Consider the following 10,260-nt stretch of genomic DNA (forward strand, 5'->3'; position numbering starts at 1 on the left):
GCCGAAGAAACGCCGCCGGAGACCCGCGAAAAGGGCCGCGGCGCCGGGCGACGCGGGCGCGCTCGAGTTCTCCGACGGCGGCGGCGGCGGCACGACGACGTCGGCCGCGAGCCGCACGTCGGCGAACGACGCGACGTCGTCCGACGGCTCCGACGGCGACGCAGCGCGCCCCATCGAGCTCCTCGACGACGACGCGGGCGACCGCGGCGCCGCGGCCGTGAGCGACGCGGCGCTGCCGCTGCGGCTGCTCCGGCTCACGCGGAAGCTCGTGGCGGCGACGAGCCGCGTCGCGCTCGCGCGCCTCGCGGCCGTCGAGGCCGCGGGCGCGCGCGCGGCCCAGCGCGACCTCACGGCCGTCGAGCTCCGCGTCGACCGGCGGCGGCGGCGGACGACGGCGACGGCGCTCGTGCGCGCGTGCGCCATCTGGCAGCCGCCGACGGCCGCGGACGCGGCCGTGCGGCCGCCGGACCGGGCGTCGTCGTCGTCGAGCTCCGGGGAGGCGTCGGCGTCGTCGCGGGGCTCGCGGCGCGGGTCCTTCTCCGCCCGGGCCGCGCGGCGGCGGACGCGCATGGACGCGGAGCGCAGGGCCGCGTCGAGCCGGCGCTCGCGCGGCGTCGGCGCGGGCGGCGACGTCGGCGCGGGCCTCGCGGCGGACGGCCTCGTCGTCGCCGCCGTCGCGCCGCGGGGCGGCGGGCGGCGGGTCCGCGTGCGGGTCGACTACGGCTCCGACGCGCTCTTCGGCGGCCACTCGACGGGCCGCTCCGGCGGCTCCGCGTCGGAGACGACGGACGGCGGCGCGTCGGGCCGCGACGCGGGGCGACGGCGCGCCGCACGCGGCGGCCTTCGCGCGGCTCGGGAAGTACGTGCTCCGGCGCTGCCTCCACTACCTCGCGCCGGACGACGCCGCGCGCGTCGGCCTCTGCGGCGTGTCGTTGTACGCCGTCAACGCGAACGCGTGGGGCGAGGCGGCGCACGCGCGGCTGCTGAGCCGGTGTTACGGCGTGCCCCGCGACGAGATTTTGCCGTTCTACAACGCGCGGCGCGACCTCAGCGCGGAGCTCGCGGGCCAGCGGCTCTTCTCCTGGGGCGCTGTCGCCGGCGGCGGCGAGGCGCGCACGGCGCGCGAGCTCGCGGGCCTCGCGGGCCTCGGCGTCCGCCAGCTCGCGGCGACGCAGCGCGCGCTCCTGCCCGTCGTCGGCGGCGCGGACCACGCCGCCGCGCTGCTCTGGAGCGGGCGCGTCGTCGCCTGGGCGGGCGGCGGCGACGTCGACGAGCGGCGGCCGGCGCGGCCCAGTGTGTCAACGTCGCGGACGCGCCATCTCGTCGGCGGCGCCGCGGGGTTCGCGGCCTTGTCGCTCGCGACGGGCGACGCGTCGGGCGTCGAGGCGCCGCGCGCGCTGCCCCTCGTTCTGGACGGCCGGCGCGATGTGCCCGCCGGGGAGGCCGTCATGCTGCTGCGGCCGCCGGCGCCGCTGCTGACGAGCGCGGGCCTCGCGGTGCGGTGCGTCGCCTGCGGCGGCTTCCACGCGGCCGCGGCGACGGTCGCCGGGGACCTCTACGTCTGGCGCGCGGCCGTCGGCGACGCGGAGGCCGCGTTCGTCCTCGGCGTCGCCGGCGACGGCGGCGACGGCGGCGACGCGCCCGCCGAGGCCGCGGGCTTCGACCTCGAGACGCGGCGCGGCGCCGTCCTCGGCCGGGACCCGAAGGCGGCCGCGCCGGACGGCGGCGCCGCCCCGCGCGCCGTGCCCCTGGACCGCCGCGAGACGACGTCGCGGGGCGCGGCGGGCGCGCCCGTGGTCTGCGCGTCCGTCGCCTGCGGCGCGCGGACGACGCTCGCGCCAGAGCGGGAAAAGGGTGATTCAACGTCGCTTCAACGTGAGTGTTCCGCGCGCGATTGTTCCAGAGAAATGATTCACGCTTCGAGAGCGCTCCGAGAGATAATCGCTCGTCCAAGAATTAGCCGAAACGAGTGGAACATGACCGAGATAGGAGCCTTTGAAGTTGGGAATTTCGCACTCTTTTCCTGCCCAGGCTCGCGCTCGGCGACGACGGCCGCGTCTACTCGTTCGGGCTGCGCTGCCTCGGGCGGCGCGTGGGCGCGGCGACGTACGACGGCGACGGCGACGGCGACGCCGGCGAGGACGGGGCCGCGCGGCGCGCGTGGGTCGCGCGGGAGATGGCCCTGCCCCGGGCCCTCGACGCGCTCCACGACATCGTCTGGGTCGGCGCGGGCGAGTCCTACGGCGCCGCGCTCGACGACGAGGGCGTCCTCTGGCTCTGGGGCACGGGGCCCGTCGTCCGCTACCGCGCGCGCGGCGACGCGGGCGTCGCGATCCCGATCTCCTACGCGCCCCTCGAGCACAAGTACCGGGTCACGGGCGCCGCGGCCTGCTGGACCTCGCTCGTCGTCGCCTGCGTGCCCTGGCACGTCGCGCACGCGCCCGTGCAGGGCGCGCACACGGCGCCGCCCGCGGCCTACATGGCCGCGCTCCGCGAGCCGCCGGCGCCGCCCGAGGACCAGGAATAAAGTCGCTTTTTAGGCTTCGGGCTCGTCGAAGAACGACGCCGCGGCGCCGCCGAAACCGCCGCGCGCGCGCGCCGCGTTCGCCGCGGCGATGGCCGCGTGCTCGCGCCTGTGCGGCCCGCCGCTCTCGAGGAGGCGCGCGTCCGCGACGTCGCCGCAGCGGAGCGCCGTCCAGCCCGCGGCGTCGAGGAGGCGCGCGAGCGCGTCGACGGCGCGCGCGTCGCCGGCGAGCTCGACGGGCTGCTTCGCGTCGTCGCGGAGCGCCGCGGCGGAGACGGTCGAGAAGGCCTTGGCCCAGGCGACGGAGCCGTCGTCCGCGGCGTCGCGGAGCCAGGTCAGCTGCGTCTCGTGCGGCGGCGGCGGCCTGGACCGCGGATGCAGCGCCTCGACGAAGCCCGCGCCCATGTCCACGACGACCTTGCCGCCGAGGCGCGCCCCGTGCGCGACGACGACGTCGAGGGCCGGCGCGCCCGGAGGCACGCACAGCAGCACGACGTCGGCGCCCTCGAGCGCGTCCGCGACGCCGCCGCCGGTCACGCCGAGGCCGCTGAGCGCCGCGATGTGGCGGCCGCGCGCGGCGTCGCGGGAGCCGACGGCGACGGACGCGCCGACCGTCGCCCAGCGCAGCGCGTGCGCCGAGGCCATGTCGCCCGTGCCGATGATCGCGACCTTGAGGTCGGCGACGGGCGACGGAGCCGCCGTCGGAGCGCATCTCGGCGCGATCGCCGGCAGGCCGGACGACGATAGACCGGCGGACGACGATGGCGGCAGACCGGCGGACGACGACAGACCGGCGGACGAAGACGGAGGTAAACCGGCGTCCTCCGGTTTCGGCGTGCGCCAGGGATCGCGCTTGCGCAAGCGACCCATCGTTTGCGCGCGGGCTGCCGAGATGGGCTGCCAGTTGGGCCAGTTTGGGCAGGCCGGGGGGCAAGGCTCAACACTTCTCAAGGTTCACCACGTGGATCGATCACCCAAGGTGCCACAGAAATCGATGTCCTCGCAAATGAGCGCAGATGAGCGCCGCGTCCTCGACGACCTCGCGCCCTTCGCCGCGAAAGAGGTGCTCGCCTTCGGCGACGGCGGGCGCCACGCCGTCGTCCTCGGCGACGTGCGCGGCGACCCGGCCCTCGTGCAGCTCACGCAGCGCGCCGAGTACGACACCAAGGAGGCCCTCGTCGCCGCGCTGCCGTCCCTGAAGCTCGCGCTGACGAACTACAGCGGCGCCGAGTACTCCTACTACGACGCGGCCGCGCCGTCGGGCGCGGCCTTTGCCTGCGAGGCGATCTGGCCCGCGTCGGAGCGGCAAGTCCAACGCAAGCGCCCCGCGGAGCTCGTCGTCTACGAGGAGACCGGCGAGGCGTACGACCGGCTCGTCAAGCCCTTCGCCGCGGGGCAGGCGGCGAAGATCGGCTGGATCGACGCGGTCTGCAACCTCGAGCACGAGCGCGAGCGGAATCTTCAAGACCACGAAGATTTCGTCGTCAACGTCGACACGAAGTGGCGGACGCACGGCGACTTCGGCGACCGGGCCGCCTGGAAGGGCGCGCCCTGGACGGCGGATCTGTACCTGCTGGCCATCGCCAAGGACGCGGCGTACGCGTCGATCCGCGACCTCCGGGGCGAGCGGGGCGCGGGCCTCGTCCGGGCCATGCGCGACGCGTTGCTCGCCGCCGCGCGAGACTACTACGGCGTGCCCCCGTCGAAGCTCCGCGTCTTCTTCCACTACCAGCCCCAGTTCTACCGCCTCCACGCGCACTGCACGGCGGCCCAGCACGTGACGCCGGGCTGCGAGTGCGACCGCGCTCACCTCTTGACGACCGTTGCCGAGAACCTCGACCTCGCGCCCGACTACTACGCCCGGGCGACGCTGACCTACAAGCTCCGCGTCGGCGAGAAGCTCCACGGCATCCTGGTCGAAGGCGAGGGCTCCTGAAGGGGCTGTTCCCCATCACAGCGCTCCTGCGCCCAGCCAGACAGTCTGGCTGACTCGCTCTTGCGAGTTGAGCACTGGCAAAATGCCAGTGAGTGTGGCAAATTCACACCGGTGTTTCTGAACACCAGCGCTCCTGCGCCCAGCCAGACAGTCTGGCTGACCCACTTGTCAAGTGGGCACTGGCAAATTGCCAGTGTGGGTGTGGACTTCCCACACCGGTGTTTCCGAACACCACCCTTGGAGGAAGACTTCGCGGACCGCGGTCGGCCCTTCGGATCACACCCGCAAGCGCGTCGCTTTCGACAGCCGACTCGACTTAGTCGCGCCGCGCGGCCGCCTAGGCCGAGGCCGCGGCCTCGCCGCGGGCGACGTGGGTCTGGAAGATGAGGAGCTTGCGGAGGGGGTGGTTCAGGAGCCAGCCGTTGCCGTGGTCGCGGCCGTGCTCGTCCTCGAAGTCCCGCGCGTCGGCGATGATCTGGACGATGTCGCTCGACATGGTCACGGGCTCGCCCTTGCGGAAGACGACGTCGTCGGGCCAGCCGTAGGTGGGCGACGCGTAGTGGACGCCCTGCCCCGAGACGAGCTTCTCGGCCTGGCGCAGGACCTGGCGCCGGTTGTCCTCGCTGATGGGGTGCTCGTCCGTGAGGAACTCCTCGAAGGCCATCATGTCGAAGGCGCCGAGCATCGCGCGCTCGTCGTCCGTGAGGTCGGCGGCCGCCTTGCCGCGCCGCGCGCGCTTCTTCGGCCGCGGCGTCATGTCGTCCCAGTCGCGCTCCTCGTAGGTCAGCCGCTCCACGGGCGACGCGCCCTTGGACAGGCGCGCCGACGTGCGCCGCGGGCCCTGGGGCGCCTTCTTCTTGGGCGGCGTGCGCTGCGCCTTCTTGGGCGCCTTGAGCTTCGCGGCGCCGTCCTTGCCGAGGCCCAGCGACACGAGGAAGGCTTCGTTTCGCTTGATTCTCGCGTCGCGCTCGAGCTCGTACTGCGACTTCGGAGGCGCGTGGACGACGGGCATGATGGATGCTGGGGCTGCGATCTCCTGATGATGCCACTGGATGGGGCTGATGGGGCTGCGATCTCCGGAAGGCGCCAAGTTCGAAACTCTCGGGGCTGCAAGTTGCAGGGAGCTTGCAGCGCAAGGTGGTGTGGCGATTCGCGAGCTTCTTGATGGTCTCGACGCCAACACAAAGGAGCTCTCGCAAACCCTCCTACCCAAACCTGTGGAAACGCCTCCCGCCCCCCCTACGCATTCAGGAACCGCGATGCCTCGTCGAAAGCTCGCGCCCAACCGAGGGGTTTCGACCACGCCCGCGGACGCCGATGAAGACGAAGGCGAGCGGCCGTCCCTGACGGACACAGAGTTGAATGCGAAGTCGCAGCGCCATTTGCTCGCGGGGGAAAAGCTCGCCGAGATCGAGCCGGTGACGAGCCCGGAGCGGCCACTCATCGCGCCCCCCAGCCGAACCATGAGCACGCGGAGCGACGACGGCCTCGTCCTGCTCTCGACGGCGACGCGCTCGGTTCCCCTGGAGCACGCGGCCGCGGCCCTCGGCGACGTCCCCGGCGGCGACGGCGAAAGCGACGAGGACGCCTACGACGAGGAGCAATCCTTCCCCATGCTCCAGAGCTGCTTCTGCGGCGCCTTCGACTACGATCTCGTCGATCTCTCGACGATCTACGAGGAAGGGGAACCTCACGAGGACGGCGCGACCGTCGACGCCTGAGCGAATGCCAACGCGACCCAGTCCGCGAGGCTACCGGAGGCGCGACGGACGCGACCCGCGGCGTCGGCGGGCCGCCGCCGCCGTGACGCCCTCCCGCGCGACGCGCGCGCGCAGTCGTCGCCGGCGCAGCTCGTAACGCAAGCAGAAGTGCAGAAGCCTCTGTCGTCGAGCAGACGGGTCCGAGGGAGAAGGAGAAGGGTGCTACAACATCTCTTCAATCGATGTTGACGAGCTGCCGGAGAGCGCATGGATCCTCTCACAAAGGCCCGGCCCGCGCCGCAGTAGCCGCCGCAGTAGTCGCGGCAGCGGGTCTCACGCACACCGATGGCGGCGCCGACGGCGCCCGCGCCGAGCGCCGCGGCGCCGTCGCCGCAGCTGCCCGCCTACCTGGCGCCGGTCGTCGACTTTGTGTGCGACGGCGACGCGCTCGCCGTCGTCGCGCGGGGCCTGTCGGCGACGGTGAACGTCGTCGCCGAGGTGCTGCGGCGCTGCGGCGGCGCCGACGGCCGCGGCGTCCTCGTGCTGAACATGAACGCGCGGGAACCCGCGCTCCGCGACGCGCTCCGGCGACTCGGCGGCGGCGGCGTCGCGGTCGCGGCGGCGTCGGAGACGTCGCGCGCGGCGCGCGCGGCGGTCTACGGCGGCGGCGGCGTCGTGCTCTGCGGGTGCCGCGTCGCCGTCGTGGACCTGCTCGACGGGACCATGGACGCCGCGCGGCTCGGGGGCGTGCTCATCGCGGACGCGCATCGCGCGACGGAGCGGTCGCTCGAGGCCTTCGTCGTCCGGGCCTTCCGCGAGCGCGAGCGGCCCGCGGAGTCTCCCCGCGCCTGGGTCCGCGGCATCACGGAGGAGCCCGAGCGGCTCGCGCGCGGCTTCGGGAACCTGTCCAAGGTCGTGAAAGAGCTGCAGGTCGACGGCCGCGTGGAACTCACATCTGAGATTAGTTGGACCAGACTCTTCGACCGTGCTTCGAGAACTCGACGAGAGCAATCGACTCGTCCCAAAATCAGCCGAATCGACTTCGATGCGACCGAGCGAGAGGCATCTGACGTTCGGCCCCGCAGGTCGACGCCGTCGGCCTGTGGCCGCGCTTCGAGCACGGCCTCGCGAGCGCGCTCGAGCGCAACCCGCCGCGTGTCTTCGAGCTGCGGCGCGGGCTCGGCGGGCCCGCGGCGGCGTTCCAGCGGGCCGTCGTCGTCGCCGTCGACGCGTGCGTCCGCGAGCTCCGCGCCGCGCTCGCGGGCCGCGCGGACGGCGGCGCGGACGTCGCCGGGCGGCGGCAGTCGCTCGACGCCGTGCTCCGGGAGGCGGCGGCGTCGGCGTCCGCCTTCTTCGGGTGCCTCGACGACGCGCTGCGGAGCCTGCGGAGCCGCGACGAGGCGCTCGCGCCGGCGGCGCGCGCGCTCGCGGGCGACGCCGCGGCGCTCCGGCGGCTGCTCGAGCACGCGGAGCGCGGCGACGGCCTCGCGTGCCTCGAGCTCACCGAGGCGACGCTCCGCGCGGCGTCCGCGCGCGGCCGCGACGCCGCCGCCTGGGCGACGGGCGCCGCGGCGGACGCGCTTTTGAATTCTGCTCGGCGCCGCGCCTTCGAGGTCGCGCCCGCGCGGCGGGGGCAGCCCGCGCGGCTCCGCCGCGTCCTCGAGCCGAGCCCGCGCCTGGCGTTAGCCGTCGACGCCGTGCGCGACGGCGGCGGCGGCGGCACGTGCGTTTTGGTCGTCGCGGACGCGTCCGCGGCGGCGGCGGCGGCCGACGCGCTCGACCGGGGGCCCGAGCGCGCGGCCGAGGCGCGGTTCCTCAAGTACCTCGAGCGGTCCAACGCGCCCTTCCGCGACCGGCCGAAGACGACGCTCGAGCGGTCGCTCCTGATCGCCGAGGAGGCGAGCCTGCGCGCGGGCGGCGAGCCGCGGAAGCGGACGCGCGCGGCTTCGTGGCGGCGTTTGGTCGTGGCGACGCGCGCGGAGCTCCTCGACGGCTGCGACGCGCTGGGCGACTGGCGGCCGGACCGCGTCGTCCTCGCCGACGCGCACCCGGACTGCGCGCGGGCGCTCGAGGCCTACGGCGCGCGGAGCCGCCGCGCCGTCGAGGTCTACGCGGTCGTCGTCGACGGAGCGGCCGACGAGGCGTCGCGGTCCGCCCAGGTCGACCGGGAGCGCGCCGCGTTCCTCAAGCTCGTCACCGAGAAGGAGCTCGTCGTCGTGCCGTCGGCGGCGGCGCGCGAGGCCGCGCGGCGGCGCGCGCGGCCGCCGCCGCTCCGGGGCGGCAAGCCGCCGTCGACGGCGGTGATCGCGGACGCGCGCGAGTTCCGCGCGCCGCTGCCGTCGGCGCTCCACGGCGCGGGGCTCGACCTCCGGCCGGCGACGATCACCGTGGGCGACTACGTGCTGTCGCCGGAGTTGGTGGTGGAGCGCAAGGCCGTGGGCGACCTCCACGGGTCGCTGCAGTCCGGGCGCCTCGTCGCGCAGGCCGAGGCCATGGGGCGCCACTACGCGACGCCGCTGCTCCTCGTCGAGACGACGAAGAGCCTGCGGGGCACGTCGGCGCACGTCCGCGACGACGACGACAAGGCCGTGAACCGCGCGGTCAGCGACGCGGGCGACGGCGACGACCTCTGCTCGACGCGGTGTGGAAATCAAATCTTCAACCCGACTTCAATGTGCGCGTAATCGAATGATTTGACACGAGCACGTCCGCCGCGCTTCGAGAACTCGCTGAGAGCAATCGATTCGTCCAGAAATCAGCCGAATCGACTTCGATTTGACCGAGCTAGAGAATTCTGAAGTTTGGCCCCGACGTCCCAGCTCACTGGTTGATTTCCACACAGGCTCGACGCGGGCCATCGAGGCGCGCGTCGCGGTGCTGGCCATGCACTTCCCGCGGCTGCGCTTCCTCTGGGCCGGCGACGACGCCGCGACGGCGGCGCTGTTTCTGGCGCTGAAGCGCGTCCGCGGCGACCCGGTCCTCGAGGACGCGCGGCGATGCGGCGCGCCGGACCTCGACGACGACGCGGCCGCGGGCGGGCGCAACCAGGCGGGGCTCGACGTGCTCATGAAGCTCCCGGGCGTCAACGCGTTCAACGTGCGCGCCGTCGTCGACGCCGTCGACAGCCTCGCGGACCTCGGCGACCTCGGCGTCGACGAGCTCCGGCCGCTCGTCGGGAAACACAACGCGCGGCTCCTCTTCGACTTCCTCCGGCGGCCCCTCGGCGACGCGGACGTTTCGCGGACGAAGCGCGCGGACCCGAGGCTCGACCGTTAGGCCGGGCGCCAGTCGCCGTCTTCGTCGAAGTGGGACGGGTGGAACTCCGCGGGGGTCCCGGACGACGTCGCGCGCGCGTCCGGCGGCGGCGAGCTCGGCGCCGCCGCGGCGGCGTCGGGCTCGTCGTCGTCGGGCTCGTCGCGGGGGCTCCATCGCTCGTCGGGCTCGCCGCGGGGGCTCCATCGCTCGCCGGGCTCGTCGTCGTCGCTCATCCGCACGACGACGGCCTCGGCGGCGCCCGGCGGCGGCGCCTTGGGCGCGCGGCGCAATGCCGCCTTCTGGGACCGTGTCGCCGTGAGGAACGCGTGCGATAAGACGGGCTCGAAGAGCATGCGCCGGACGTGGCCGAGGACGCGGTGGTCGTGGAGGGCCGCGTCGCTCGTCGCCTCGTTGTCCGCGTCCTCGGCGGCGAGCTGGTCGGACCAGTAGACCCAGTCGCCCTCCTCGAGGAACGCGCCCCGGGGCCCGTTGATGCGGTTCTCCCGGATGTAGGTCGTGACCTCGTGGCGCACGTGCGCGCGGCCCTCGGGCCCGGACGCCCAGGCGTCGAGCGCGGCGGCCTGCGCCGCGTCGACGGCGCCCGCGAGCGTGGCCGCGGCCGCCGGTGCCGGCGCGCGCGCGGCGAGCGCCGATAATGCCTCGATGAGCGTCCGCCCGTGGCCCTCGCTGGCCCGGCACTTGCGCGCGGCGCGGTACGCGACGACGGCGAGGACGAGGGCGCCGAAGCCCGCGAGGATCGCCCGGTAGTAGACCAAGCCGATCGCGTCGTCCTCCGCGAAGTTCTCGCCGTCGTATTCGCACTCGTTGTAGAAGAAGCCGTCGAC

At 74.3% G+C, this 10,260-nt stretch overlaps 2 protein-coding genes across 2 annotated transcripts; both read left to right on the forward strand.

Annotated features, from left to right (window-relative positions):
- Positions 1-3,815: 3,815 nt before the first annotated feature.
- On the forward strand, positions 3,816-4,427 carry AURANDRAFT_13102 (hypothetical protein; the record flags this gene model as incomplete). Its single annotated transcript, XM_009040868.1, has 1 exon — positions 3,816-4,427. A coding segment is annotated over one exon (612 nt), but the record flags the coding sequence as incomplete, so codon positions are not given.
- Positions 4,428-8,460: 4,033 nt separating this feature from the next.
- AURANDRAFT_16709 (hypothetical protein) lies at positions 8,461-8,691 on the forward strand (the record flags this gene model as incomplete). The annotated part of the gene is made up of 1 exon (XM_009040869.1): positions 8,461-8,691. A coding segment is annotated over one exon (231 nt), but the record flags the coding sequence as incomplete, so codon positions are not given.
- Between the last annotated feature and the right edge of the window lie 1,569 nt (positions 8,692-10,260).

This window comes from Aureococcus anophagefferens (genome assembly GCF_000186865.1).
Source record: "Aureococcus anophagefferens unplaced genomic scaffold AURANscaffold_17, whole genome shotgun sequence".
NCBI classification, from domain to species: Eukaryota; class Pelagophyceae; order Pelagomonadales; family Pelagomonadaceae; genus Aureococcus; species Aureococcus anophagefferens.